General features: G+C 41.8%; 1 protein-coding gene across 2 annotated transcripts in view; it reads left to right on the forward strand.

Moving 5' to 3' along the window:
- The first annotated feature begins 3,654 nt into the window (after nt 1-3,654).
- sbf2 (SET binding factor 2) overlaps nt 3,655-15,642 on the forward strand; it is a 78,823-nt gene continuing 66,835 nt past the window's right edge. For both annotated transcript variants that reach the window (XM_076155630.1, XM_076155631.1), the window contains exons 1-2: nt 3,655-3,801; nt 14,453-14,538. In XM_076155630.1, the coding sequence (XP_076011745.1) occupies nt 3,747-3,801; nt 14,453-14,538 (141 nt within the window). In that variant the 5' untranslated portion in view covers nt 3,655-3,746. The remainder of the gene's footprint in view (nt 3,802-14,452; nt 14,539-15,642) is intronic.

The raw sequence follows: 15,642 nt of genomic DNA on the forward strand, positions 1-15,642 counted from the left end.
ACACCAGACAGGGAGCCTTTATAGGGGAGGTGGGAGGGGCTCATTGACTGACACACACACACACACATACACACACACACACACACACACACACACACACACACACACACACACAGAGTCTCTCATCCTTTTCCCCCTCCCCATCCAGGACATTATTGCAGCGCTGTTGCTAGTGAAGTGTGACATGTAAAGATCACAAACGGAAATAAGAAATAAAATAGAAAAGAGGAATACATTTTAATACATTTAAATCAGGCATCTTGTTTTCCCTTTGTTGTGAGCCACCTCCTTTTACTGCTCTTTATTATTATGAATCATCACATTCCTTACATGCCGTCACTGTACTTTATAATATCCCCATATGTGTATATTGTATTTATATGTCTTTGGTTATAAGTTATGTAAATGTTTTACTCTAACTATACCAACGACAAACTATTGTTTCATCTCAGGCAGCTGCTTTGTGTTAGTGGGTTTTGTTTTAAATAATCACAGAAGAAAATGTTGAACATTCGGGTTGACATATTTGAACTTGTCAACTAAAGGTCTAGTTTAGCCGATTATATAAAAGTAAAATTGAAGGAAAGTTTCCACAATGAGAGACACTCCCTGACACCACAATGTCCCCTGTCAGCCTGGAAATACACTGGATGAAATATCCCAGACAAACATTGAGTAAGTGATGAAATATAATAACTATATCCAAGTGTTTACACGGTATAATGTATTTGTTTATACAAAGCAAATAAATGGCATTCAGCTCGACATGATATTTGGATAAATACTTAATGGAATTTTACAATTATCTAAAGAGATCGTCTAGCATCAGAATATGAATGAACAACAATCTATAACCTAGAAGTAATATTAACATGAGCATTTTTTAAACAGTTATTGCTTTTTTTTATTCTAAGACATATGACTTCACTTTTGTCCTCAGGAATGCATACAGAGGAATTTGTCAGGTGATAATGAGAGAGCCATCAAGTCTGCCGCCACGTGTCGGAGGATAGCGCCCCCCCGGAACGATCATCCCAGGAGCCCACCAGCTCTAAAACGGAACATTACAAGGCTACATTACCTCCATGTGTGTTTATATCAAAGCTAAATAACTGTGAGCTACACAAAGACAAACATTTCAAAATGGGTCAGTGAAAAACACTTTAACGTGTGTGTGCCTCAAAACATCCACGTCTGTGGGGGGTCACGGCGCAGATGTTGATTATAAGTCTCCAGGGTGAAAACGCTACCAGGAATAACACACAGGGGAGGAGAGGGGCTCTCTGTTGATCGTACTGTTCATCCAAGCAACATGTCTGTGTGCATGTCCATGCCTGAGATGCATTCAATGATAGAGAGACAGAGAGAGAGAGATCATCCACACCCTATTAAGACTATAGATTACCCTCTAACATGGGACTCTTATTCAGCAAATGGTGAAATAGTGTAAACACCAGAGAAAAGAAAACATGTTGAAATTCCAGGGTTGGAATTTCAACATGATTATTGCTGAAAATTGAGTTTTGAGTAAAACTAAGTACTGCTTTCACTTTTGATTTTCCTTTCCGATCCAGTAGAGGAAACACGGAGCCTTACTAACTTTCAACATGTTTTTTGGCTCACTTCACTCTTGGCATTACACTCCAGCGAATCGTGACTTTCTAATTTATTTCTTAATTTATTTCAGTCCCTTATATAACCTTCCTGGGTTTATTTATATCTCATGCAAACTCATTCCACACATGGTGTCATATTCGAACAAAAAAATACATAAATGTCGAACACATGTGCTGTAAACCAGCAAACATTTTGTAAGCACTTTGTAATGATAATTGCCTCTGGCAGACAAGTAATCCCCTTACAGAGTTTAGATGGGGAGATTGTGCAATCACGACAACAAAATACTGCTGTTGCTCTCTGGCTCCTTATATAGCCATCTTTGACTTGTCCCCCACATGGAGTTTCCGTCGTAGGATGACTGGCATTGATGCAGCCGCTTTCCATTTCTCATTTACCTGCATGTGACCTGTGTGTAGGTCACATGCAGGTAAACGAGATACACAGGTAACATGAATGTGCCTGAGAAGATGAGCAACGCTACGCCTGTGTGTGTGTGTGTGTGTGTGTGTGTGTGTGTGTGTGTGTGTGTGTGTGTGTGTGTGTGTGTGTGTGCGTGTGTGTGTGTGCGTGTGTGTGTGAGGATCACAAAAACACGAGGGTTTGAAGCCAAAGGCACAAATTTGAAACATGATTCACAATTATTATCATGCTATGACAGCGCTGGAAACAGTTTAAGGTCCCATCAGAACATAATTCTTTGTAATGACAAACATGATTGGCAAACATCCAACAATTTCATTCTGTATGTCTTCATGTTCTGGCTTGGATTCAACTATTTGACTCCATCTGTCTTCATCTCTTCCTAATGAGCAAGCAGAAACAAGGAAAATGAGCGAGAGAATTTGAGGAGAGAGAGAGGGAGCGGGATGAAGAGTGAGAGAAAAGGCAGTGGAAATGCCTTGCTGTGTTCCTGCCATTGTTGACGGTGACGGCTGTTTTGCGTGTTTCCCTCACACGCTGAAGCTAGATTACTGAATCCCACGCGTTGTTCCCTGGAATAGCTTTTTCCTGTATTCATAAATGGTCAATAGACTGCAATAAAGACATTGTTGTTGCTTCATATACAGTATGTAGTCACAGCACAGTTAACGCAACAGTTTGACCTTATAACGAATAAGCCTGTAGGAGAGGCACCCAGAATGATCTTATTTACTTTAAGTATGAAGCAGAATGTGTGTAAAACTCTGAACATGTTTCACCACAGGAGGCAATTATGTATCACATTATTTAATTGTATGCTGATACAAATATTTTACACCTTATCGTCAAAGTATTTGAGTGTATTAACACAGAAAGTACAGCCTGGACACTGAATTGGTTCATTTAATGTCTCCACTTCATAATTCAGTATGATAATCTTTGTCTGTGTTGCAGACTGTCTGTGTTCTTTGTCCTCGGCCCAGGGCCTAGATCATTAAAGTCTTATCTTAGGGTTTGGGATTTGGAGTAGAACTGCTACTCCATTGCATTGAAAGGAGCCAGATGAGGTGGCTGGGGAATCTGCTCGGAATGCCTCCTGGATGCCTTCAGGAGAAGGTTCTTGGTACCTCCATCTCTGAGGAGACCACCAAGCAGACCAGGAGTAATTAATGCCTCGTGGCCTGGTAACATCTTGGCATCGCCCTGGAAGAGCTGCAGGACCTGGCAGGGGAGAGGCACATCTGGGATACTCTGCTGAGAACACTGCCACCAGGAGCCGGACCTGGATGAGCTGTGAACACTGATGGATACTATTACAGGATTCTAGTAAGTTAGTTTTGTTCTCAGACGAGATGTTTAAGCTTTCATTTCAAATCATTGTTTATTCAAAAACCCTGACTATCACAATTCAATCATCCAGTTTTCACCAAATCCTCATAAGTCTCTTATGTGTAAATGGGGCCCTGCAGTCCTAGGGGCCCCTGGTGTGTGTTGACGGGCTAACGGCAGAGCAGAGCCTTGTTTAGGGCCAGAGAGGCCCTGGTTTGGGCACAGAGCTGTATCTGTAAACTGGAGGGCCCACGCCCATGGATGTCTGCTGCTCCCGCGCGCAGGCGCACTAGCGCTCTCTCTGTCAAACATGGCTGTGCTTTGGAAGCAGGAAAAATGCTGAATTGTGTTGCTAAAACTCGGGAAAAGCAGCAGACATGGCGAGACTGGCTGATTACTTCATTGTGGTGGGATACGACCACGAGAAAGCGGGTAAGTGAGGCGGCGGACGGAGCTCCGGGTCCGGGCCGTCAGGGGGGATGGTGTTGATGCTACATACTGTAGCTTTGCGCTCTTAGCTTAGCCGCATTGCTATCACTCTGCAAACACTTTCCCTCATTAACACACACACACCCACACACACATATACACGCTGACCATCACACACACAGCGTGCACCGATTCATGATCATAACTCAGAGCTTTTCACACAATTCAGACACAACTTCACACACACAGGAAACGCATCGATAGGAAACTGGGATCAATCGAAAGTTTGGATGGATTCTCCAAATCTGTCACATCCTGTTCGCGGCTCTGCCCGCTCTCCGCGCCGGCAAAGGGTCTCAAACCTGCGCCCTGCTGCTGACATGAACCCAACCCTGATCCCACAGCCCTCTAAATGTTATTTGTCATAGTAGCATCCATGTTTGGTGTTGGAGTTGCGTAAGGGTGGTGTTCCACCCCTGATTGGCCGCCCTGCACGTTTTGTTTTGCCTCTATTTTTACTCGCTGCAGACGGAACCTGTCGCGGATCTGTTTTGTTGTGATATATTTGTTTTGGGCCGGAAGCGCGCTCAAGTTCTTCATAATGGGCGTAACATCGTCCAGTAGTGAGCAGAGGAGAGGAATGGCAGGCAGTCCTTCCTCTGAGCCCAGACCTCCTCCAGGAAGCTCCACACACATCCACACACACATCCACACCGTGCAGCTCTGCATTATTGATTTCTGATCACTGCTTATCAATACTTTTTGTGTGTGCCTTAGAACAAGCTGTGGGTACAAACGGTTCATATAGTTGTGTAAAAATGTAACATTTGGTTTACAGAATGTCATTCACGCTGTTTTTACTGTTCTCAAAATGGGGCATTCCTCATCTGATAACCAGTAACAATAATACAATGATTAATCTTTAATGTATTATTTCCATGAAGTGTTTTCCATGTATTTTCCACAAATAGCAGTTAAGACTAACTGTGATTCAATTTCCAGAGTTAAGAAACAAAGAGAAACCAGAAGTCCTCACGTTTAAGAGCAGAACCCAGATGGTGTTTGGGATTTAGCTTGATAAACTAAAGATCATTCTGCTAACTGATCGAATCATTCAGACCAGATAAGGTTTTGTGACTTCTGAGTAAATTACTACGAATTCAATTGAAAATGATGCCAAACGAAACACAACTTCTTCTTTGAAAAGCTGGAACCAGGACATGTTTGGCATTTGTACTTCATAATCCCCCCCAAAAAAATAAATTACAGTTTTTTTTAAGCAGATATTTGTTTGACTTTGCTCATTCTCAGGCTGCAGTTACTGGTTGTGATTTATTGGAATGCATGATATTGAAATATGTTTCTAATGTCACGCCTGCCTCATTTGCATACACAGGGGGACAGAATATCAGAAACATCTCTGACTGAAATGAAATACCACATAACACGCCACAAAAGTCACCACTGAGTCGAATCAAGGCTTCAATTTCAACCATAAACCTAAACAAGGCTGAGATTTATTACATAACTGTCTGGGATTTCGTTGGATTGAACCGGAGTATCTGAGAGTGTACTTCCTTATTTGCCATAAAGGAACAAATTAAACTCTCCCGCCTCTTGGGATGGCTCCCATCCAGCACCATGTGTGTCATAGAGAGCAGCCAGAGCAGCTGAATCCTCTTGGCCTCTATCACAGCTCTGCTATGCACAATAGGTAAACATCAGCTCTATGCATCACAGCGCCAACGGACAAATTAATATTTTTGGTGCTCCAAGGACGAAATGTTCCTGGCGTCACCGGAGGAGTCAGAATGCATTCACATTCAGTCTCCCCACTAGAGGACACAGGGACAAGTTCACTCTCCTCCACTGGCCCCTGTGATGACACTTTTCATGATGGAAAGATAGAATGTGGTTGGTCAAAGTGCTTTAACAAGTGTGAAAGATCTCCTGTTTCCTGTTCAATTGTATTTGTCTTTGTTTGATTAGTTGCCATTATAATGATGCATGTTGCTCTGTGTGAGAGCTCTGTGTGAATGCCATTGGTTGAGGTATTTTGGTAGAACTGAATGATTGAAAGAGCACTGTTGGCTTATTGGACTCCACCTGTCACAGGTTGTTGGTTGTCTAGACAACAGATCCTCGTCCACCTTGCTTGTTAATTGAACCCAGGGATCCCCGTGTGGCTCACCAGCAGGCCTTCTGCACTGAGGTGGCTTTTGCTCTACTGGCCTGACCCAATTCTTATTGTTAGATTAGTATGGGTGGATCAGTGGCAAATAATGCTCAGCGCGCAATCTGTCGAGGAATAAGCAACACTTCCCTTTCCTAATGAATCAGAGTGACTGCGGTAAAAGGGATATCTGTCACTGGAAAAAAATCAATCTCTCTCTTTAATGACTTTTCCCTTTAGTGTTGCTGTAGCCTGTATTAATATTGTTAAAGAGAGTTGCACAAGTCCTATTCCCTGCAGTACATGGATGTGTTTGCTTTTAAATGAGGGCAAGCCTGGTATTGACATGCAGAAGTACTTGGTCACGGTTGGCATTGGTGTTGGTGAATGAGAAGCAGTACAAATATAGAGCAGTGCCAATAATCTACAAAAGGATCGTCATCATCATCACTTATCATTAAAGGGGACATATTTCATGTATGGCTCTGTTTTAAAACATTGCAAAGCTTTAATGCAAAAAAAATAAAAATAATAATCCCCTGCAGCACTACTGTGCACACTGAGGGAAAGCATGATATTTTAGGTAGTGCCCTTGCAAGGCTGCATCCTGGTCCGCTGTGATGGATCAGCTGCATCAGGCCTGAGCTGGATTACCAAACTGTGTGTGTGTGTGTGTGTGTGTGTGTGTGTGTCCAACCACGTGTTGCATGTTGACATCAACATGTAACAGGAAATAAAGGACCATTCACAAACAAAGTTCTAAGGGCAGTTCAGGACCGAGGGCTTTGGCTCCTGTCATCCATTTTTCTGGGCATGAACGTCAAGTTTTGACAGTGTTCAAAACATTACTCCTTAATATATTAGGCCATAAAATGAGACGGAACCCCCGCAAAACACATTATGTCTCATTAGCCCCATTAACTTCCATTTGCACAAACAAGCTTCATGACAGTGCAGATGAAGCTGTTTTCGTTCTGAGAAGTTTCACCCCTTGGCTCTGTAAATCCAGGCAATGTGTCCCGGACTGCCACGAATCATTTCAACTATTTGTCAAGAATGTTTTTGTCATTTTCTTTCATTATGTCTCAGAAAAGCCACGTGGCTGAAATGATTTATAACCCAGGTTTAGTTCAGTAGATCCTTGTAGATCTTCCCACATCTATCACAGGTAGGTTGTTTGTCATGATATGTGGCAACCTGCACAGTATTGATGATGACAGATGACTCGAGGGCTGGACTCCTATAAGAAATACGACCGCAGCCTGCTTCCCTAGAGGCCACTGTCATGCTCCGCAAACCTTGGAATTATTTTCCTGTATAATGTCGGAATGTGAAAACTCTAGTTGAGTTGGATGCAGTGTGTGTTGAACCTGTAGTGAGTTCTGTATTTTCCTTTTGCACTCGGATATTGTTTATCTTTGTTGGCAAGGGGCTGTATACGCTCTGGCTCGGTGTACTCCATTAATTGGAATTTGCCAAGTAAAACAGAGGAACTTGCCCAGTTGCCTACGTCAAAGCGTTTGTTGGATGGCTATCATCTCTCTTTATCCAATCAAAGTCTTGCTGAAATGTGTTTCACAGATACTAAGTCATTTTTACTCTGAGAAGCTTTGCTGCTTGGATTTTCTGGTCACTTCATGGAATAGTTTATGTAAATAAGACAGCAGGACACCAAAAATGGGGACAAAATCAGATTCCAAATGACGAAGAACAAAATATTTCCATCTGATATTGGTTTGTAGTGCGACTCTGTCATGAAATGCACATGCTCGCTTTCTAATGTTGTATTACTCAGGTATGAAGACATTTAAATGTTACAAATCAAAGAGTTTGAAAGGCAATTAATAAGCTGCTTCCACCATCTGGATGCTTCATGATGTGCAAGCAGATCAGAGGCGTGTTTTTTGCTATTGACCATTTCGAGCTTTATAGTGTGTTTGAATCTCCTCTGACACACTCCTCTGGTCCTCTGACACACAGGCAGCCAGTGCAGTGATCAGAGCACTGGAGGGATCTGCTCACGTGCTTAGATATTTCAAAGGTGACAGTGATTATTATTATTGTTGAATGTTTTGGTACATCTAATCAAGTGTATTGGACAGTAGTCACTTGAAGACATGGTTATGTCAATGTGTGTGTCGTCTACAACATAATTGATTATTTGGTATTTTTCCGATTTCTGAGCATGTAGATGTTAATAGGCCCTAGAATAGAGTCTTGTGATTTGAAAATGCTTCTCCAAATAACACCTGTTTTTTGAAGAACAGAACATTGTCTGTTGTTGTTCAGTTGTGTAACATCCTAAATATGAGGAGCAGTGGGCTGCCACAGTGCCGTGCCTGGGGGAGACCTCCAGGTTTACAGCCTGGCTGTCCCACGTCTTCATCTGCACGTCAGATTCGCAGGTGGCATCTGGTGACCTTTCTCTTCTGAACTTATGCAGACATGTATGTGTCCACAGTGTCACATTTAATACAGAAGATCTGCAATCACATTGATTTTATGTGTTGTTGAGATGGGCAATAAATGCTTGACGTGGACTCATCCCTGATGACATCATACAGTATGAGCTCACAGGGTTCATCCACACTACAATGGCTTCAAAACGCATAATCTCCAATACATGACTAGCAGCATGCCATTCTCTATTAAGGTTTCTCCATTTGTGGTTGCTGCTCTTTCCTTGGTGCTGTAATTTATTCAGCATTCATTTCATTCAATTCATTCATTTAGCCAAAGATTTTTAATAAAGTGACGTGGCCACCAAAGAATTCTCTATACTAGACAAGCAGCGTTTAGCGATGTAAAGTAAATATTGTTCTGATGCGCCTGATGGAGCGGCTGGTTCCTATAACAGTTGGAGATGTTGATTTCATTTCCTAGGTGCCAGATCTTGAAGTTCTGCCATGTGTTGTTGTTGTTGGGTTTCTACATCATTAGTTACTGAGTTGTATAATCTGTTTTGTTTTATAAGTGGTGGCATAAACACACATTCAGACGCTGCTCCGTTCTTACTGAATATTCGTCTGAATAGTTTGTTACAACAAAATCAAGTACATTGTTTTTGTCTTGTTTTTACTTGTTTGTTGGATATTTACGCAGACAAGACATCACTCAGCCGCTTTAATGAGACTTGGAATCTTTACAGAAACATGACTTTGTGGGAGGTAGCTGATTTAAAATAGTCCTGAACAGTCACCTCCCTGCTTCATCAAACTCCTCTTCACCAGTATTTATACCCTTGGCTTGAAGCATTCCGTCACAGTGAGTTTCTTGGAGCGATGCTGCGCGTGAGCTCTTTGTCTGCCGTGTGTCTCTTGAGCAGATCCATCTCGGTGAAGTCATCACAAGTGTTCTTCTGCGTGTTGATGTGATTCTATCTTTCTGCTCTTGTGGATGAAAGATGACGTCGCTTGTTTTTATTGCCCTTACTAGCAGGCTGCTCACGGTTAATGCAGATACCATACTTGGAGTATACAAGATGGCTTATGTGTAATGGGGTCTTTCCTTTGATTTACTGCCTGTATTGACTTTTTTTCCCTACACATTTGGCAACCTCAGACCTTGTGGTAAAGGCATCCTGACCACATTAGAGGAGTTCCTTCCTGACTTCCTTACTGTTGCTCAGTGTAAATCTGTGATTCTACCGTTTCACTTCTTCCTAATGAAGTGTTAGACATAATCTCTTCCTAATGAAGTGTTAGACAGAATCACAGATTGTAATGCAGTTTGCAGTCCTTGGTTCTACTGTAGAGTAGATGGATGAGCGGGAAATTGTGCTAATGTTAAAAGTGAAGGAGTTGACTCAATAGCACCTTAAGCGCAGTCTTCCGCTGTATACATTTTGCTTTCATGTTTTTGTTGTTACATGTTCAGTTTAATCAATTCTTGAGAAGGAAAAAAAATGGAAAAATCTCCATCACTGGACTTTGTTTAGACGTAGTAACAGTGCCTTTACATTTAGGTTTGATGCAGACTCTGTGTGCTGCTGTCACATTGTTATAGGTTCTCTGATGTGTGCTGTGGTAACAATGCTGCATACTTCTGGCCTTGAGCCAAACATATGACTCTGTTTGTTCATGTTTTGAGGTTCCTGATTCATTTTTTTCTCTCTCAATATCTTGACCTATTTTTTCTTGCCCTGCAGCTGTTCTCGGAAGCTGGAATGCTTCCTGGAATTGGATATTCATTACATCATCAATTTGCTAATCTCTGGTACCCTTATCCATGCAACATTGCCCGCAACCTTTTCTTTTGCATATCAGCCGCACAGATCATCCAGAACACTCTGTTTCTTTGATGATGGCCATGGAAAACATATTTACAGGCTTCAGACCTGCTTTCACTCATGCTGTATCAGCTCAGTGACATTCTCCTTAGACAGGGAATAATAAAAAACAAAACCTGAGACACAGCACACGTGATGATTTAAACTGGATATGGGTCCATTTTAGCAAGCCGCCACTCATATCATAGTCATATTGTGGTTGCTATGGTCATGCACAATGACCTAGAAATGTCATTAAATTGGAAAGTGTTGAAAGGGGGATGCGTTTACTCAGGTACATGTTGGATTTCACAAGTATTTCATCAGTTTCATTTTGTTCTAAATGGACAAGGAGTGTTATCTGCTGACAACACAAACGAAAGCATCAGTCAAAGGTACTTTGAGCTGCAATTTCCTGTTTTATTTGTCTAAGTAGGGTTAGTAGGGTAAGTAGGGTAGCGTTACCTGTGAACTTGCTCCTGAACTGATTCACCAAATTTGGACCGGATCAGCTCTAAGGTCAACACGAGTGACAACAAAGGTCCTTCATACACCAGCGGCCTTTCTTTATTTGGTCAAACAAACATTGGGCTGATTTATTGGACATTGTAGCGATAAGATAAGTAAAGAAGAAGGATGGAACTTTTTCAATGAAAAGAAACATCTGCTCTTATCAGGAAAGAGTAACGGCATTCTTTGGTTGTTTTTCATCGATTGTTGAGACTGCAGAATTATGCAACCGAGTAATACAAAATTACACTCTTCATCTTTTGGCCTTAATTCTGGCTTTGCTGTTTGTGAAAGCTAATATTTGTTCAGCATTCCTGTAGCTCTCACTTGTCTTGCATAAAGTTGTGTAAATCACATATCCGTGTGTGTGAATGCATGTAGTTTTGGCTGCATAACAAAACTTGTAATAATGACAAGTTCTACGGTGAGACAGTGACATGCAGAACTTTTTACATTTTTATCAACTTTTAACACTTTTTAACCCTGAAATGATCGTACTTTTCATATATTACTATCCGATAGTAACTTCACGGTGTCTTCTTGTATCAGTTTGATAGTGAAGTACACACTGTGACCTTCCAGAAGCAGCTACAAACTGCATGATGTCATGACAAGAGTTTTAATGTAATCCGTTTGTGAACAGATAGACCATAAGATGACAAACAAAGGTGAAAGTTCATTAGTTCATCTTCCGTCAAACAAACCCTTAATGTACAGGGAGAAAAAAAAATTCATTCCCTTCATTTCTTTGCAAGCGGATGTTGTATTAGCATGTGTCTCTGTGAGCCTGGGTTCTATTATCCTCTCCGGTGGGGTCTTTTATTGTTATCAGGGGTGCAGTATCTGGAAAGCAACGGCTTGTTTTAATACAACAGTGCAGCCTTTTGGAATGTGAGGAATTTTGTCATTTATTTTCATTCTGGGGTGAAAATTAGAAGTTGGAGTACGAGGAGCATGTGATTTCAATTACAGGGGCTGTAAAGACACGGACGGGGCAGTCAGATAGAGAACTCTGCTTCTACAGGTGAAGGCTGGCACTCTACAGACCTAACACACACACACACACACACACACACACACACACACACACACACACACACACACACACACACACACACACACACACACACACACACACACACACACACACACACACAGCCTGATCAAGATGAATGGGCGTCTTGGACAGAGGTCTTGGTTTGGAGTAGTTGCTGACAGCAGGCACAGGATGTCAGCATGATGAGGTGTGGAGCACGATTCCACAGGGTTGTAATTCTGCCTCACTTGTACATAGTTCCTGACCTTTGGCCACACGGTGACACCGGGGCATCCTTAAGCCAGCTGCTAATCTGCCTCCTAAATTGCTGACTCATAGCATTTGTTTGAGTTTGGTTTATATTTCGGAAGCAATTGTTTGGTCGACAGTGGTTTCCTCAAAACGTTGCTCATTTTAGGGGTTTCAAGTTTTTGCAAGGCGATAAATTCCCACTCCTGCTAAGCTTTGCATTAACTGGTTGGCTTCCACTGTATTGTGGCAAGCAGTAAAACCCCAATGAAGTCCCAACTATTCTTAAGTAGGTTGTTTAGATTTAACAAATGATTGAGAATCTGTAAAGCTATAATCATACAGCATGTGATCCTTTCTGTGGTAGGATTTAAGCATTAAAGAAATGGAGCCTTCATGTTTGAACAACATTAACCAGCATGTGTCTGTTTGACCGTATTTGTTAAACGAACCCCAAGTAATGTGGCCAGATGTGTTCAATTTCTCTGTCTTATTCCTGATATGAGACACTTTCTTCCTTGGCTACAGAATAGAAAGCATGTCCCAACTGTAAAAGAGTTGTCAAGAGTTTAAAATAACCCTGAGATGAAGTCATGGGGTCCTTGCATTGTGACAAAGTGCATATTGAGAAACAGAGTGTAAAGTGCTGTTTTTGGCAGGCGAAATGACCCACATTTTTCCTTAATTAGATTCAATTTTCCATTTATTAGCTTTCCCGATTGCTAAACAAGAATGTTGTGGCCATATGTCAAAGCCTAAATACAGCTTTTGTGGTGTTACACGATGATGACATGAATTATTACATCCAATTTAAGTTTCAAAGTATTGCAAGAGCCAGACATATGTGGCCTTGTTCGGGAATCTGTAGAGGAGTTGTTCCTCTGGTAAAGCTTGTGATGGTCAACCACCAGCAGCTCTGTGAGGCTGGTTGTGGGGGTTTGTTACACCTGCCATAGATCACAGTCCAGCTGTTTGGCTCAGTGGGGGATGAGGACTGTGTTTGGATGACACTCCATGATTGGTGTTTAGTCTGTAAACTCATTTCTTCGAAAAGGTTTTTTGACAGATGAGCTCTAGTTTACAGCCTTGTATGCAATCGTACCATTGAATTTGCATTGAAGGCATTGAGGCATGAGTCCTGCCCAGGCGCTTCAGTGAGTTGAGGAAGAACTAGTTCTGAAAAAGGGAGCTACTTCTGTAGTGTGGTGAAGGTTTGGTGCTGCTGAAGGGGAAACGCAACAAACTACTTTCACCACCTAAGGCACAAGTTCACAGGGTTGAGTATGAGGTGTGTCAGAAGTTGAGACAACAGCTTCGGGCTATGCAGTGCAGTCCAAACAAATCAAACGAGTCATGTAACTCATTTAATGTCACTCAGTGTGACTCAACAGAGAATGGAGGGAGCATTTGAAAGTTTCACACCCTATGACAGAAACGGTGTTAGTATTGTTCTCATGCCGCCCTATGTCTTGCTACTACAAAAGATGCCTGGATTATGGAATGATATGTTCCCTAACGCAGCGGATCCTGATTGGCAGTACTTCATTCAAATGCCCTGAGCTGTGAGTGTCAGTGTTGGTAACCACCCTAGGAGATTGATCAGTTGCAGCGATGCAGAATTGGATGACCTCTTGGCTGTTTTTGCGCTGGGTTAAGTTAATACTCCTCTCTGTCTTTGTTGTTGTTGTTGTTTGTAAAAGAACTGTTCAAAAGTAGACATAAATCACTGGAGTTTTCTGCACTCAAGAGTATGTTTAGCCAGGAGGCAATGACACGCTGGGGGCTCATTGGGAATTCGGGGGCTCCAAAAAGCAGCGAGATGGTGATGTGTCACGTGGAGTAACTGCAAAAACATGTGGGTGTGTGAGCCAAATGTGCTGCAGTATAGTTTGTTTACTATAGACAGTCGGCCTCATTGATAGACTCAGTTGATCCTTTCCTCGTCTCTCCTGAAGTGGTGCAAGGATAATTTACACATTTATTATTATTAGTATATTTAACAAGAATGTAGACTGAGCTGTTATCACAACCCCCCAAACAAAGAGATGAAGCACAAAGACACAACAGGATGTGTAGGAATAGATCCGTTTCATTCTGTGCCTGATGTTTCAAGAATCGTCTAAGTAAAGAGAGTCGAGGAATCTGTTCAGACCATAGAATGAATGACTCGTATTTCCTCCCATGGTGCCTCAGTTAACCATCTCAGAACTATAGATATTTTAAATAGATATAGATAGATCACATGTTTACACTGAATACCACGTAGAGGCCTTCATAACTTGACCAGCTTTCCACGCTTTGTTTGTTGTCGACGGCATCGTTAAAAAGTAGTAAAAAGAATACAAACTGTTCACTACCCTGACTTTGTGCATGTGAAGCCTCTGCATTGATTAACAGATCTTCATGTCTTCATCTACAGGTTCAGGAGAAGGATGTGGGAAGATCATTCAGCGTTTCCCCAAGAAGGACTGGGAGGGGACGGCCTTCCCTCAGGGGGTCGAGATGGTGAGTCGCATTTAATGACTGCTTTACCTGAGCACTTCAAATCCTCTATCTATAAATCCTGTATTATTTAGTAAAATAAAGGTGTATCCTTTTAAAGAAATGGTAAAATACCTTTGTCCTCTAATACTCAAAATTGCTTTGAAGCCAACTTGTGTCCTGCACATTGGACATGTTTGGTTGATTATGATTCATTTGACCATTTGAACATTGAGCTCTGTTTTCTCAGTCTTCGTCATTAGAAACAAGTGTTTTTGCGGTCAGAAATGTCAACATATCATGTTACTTGATGTCCTGGGATATACTTTTGTGAAAACACGTTGTTGTTATCGGTCTCAGCAGGACTCCAGCTTTTGTTGCATATCGTCCTCCTGTCTTCAAAACGATTTAACTGTTGGTTACAATTGGTACAGTGTCGCTTTTTTACTGACAGAGACATTCAGCCATGACTGCTTCCTGTTATTTAGCCTGCTACGACGACTGAAACTCTGAGAGCAAATGCTGGAGTCTGCTGTCAGACAGGCTGGTGTCTGGAAAGAGATACGGTCTCTTGTGTCTCTGTTTTGTTGTCTGCAGTGGAAAATGAGCTGCCCAACATCATCATCACCACGAGTTAATAGTTCATAACAGGAGATCTGACAACATCTCTGGAATGTTTGGAAGTTAATGTGTCATTTTTTCTGGTTGTAGAGTGTTTTCCTGGTTAGAGTGGCCTTGCCTCTGTGCCCTTGTGCCCCTGTACCCAGGACCCAGGACCCAGTTCAGCTGTTATTGATGTTTAAGAATTCTTTCCTCTATGTAGAATACTGTAATAAATGTGATATTTGCGTAAAGTAAAAGAACAAACCGCCTTTTTACCAAATAACAAATCAAACGCCCCGAGATTTCTCATGTTTCTAAAACATGAGTTTGTACATAGGAGCATGAATTATAGACAGTGTCATTTCCTGTTTCAGTTAAAGTTGTAATGATTGTTTACTCCAACTTTGCTTCAACCCTCTCAGCCTTCACTAATTGGGCAACATTTCTCCTCTGACTTGTCTCCTCATCATGTCCAATACACTGTCTGGTTCCCATCGCTGGCTGTCTCCATCTGTCTTTTAAGGA

The sequence above is a fragment of the Genypterus blacodes genome, unplaced genomic scaffold (assembly GCF_046128005.1).
Source record: "Genypterus blacodes isolate CSIRO-AG114 ecotype Tasmania unplaced genomic scaffold, CSIRO-AGI_Gbla_v1 ptg000067l_1, whole genome shotgun sequence".
Lineage (NCBI taxonomy): Eukaryota > Metazoa > Chordata > Actinopteri > Ophidiiformes > Ophidiidae > Genypterus > Genypterus blacodes.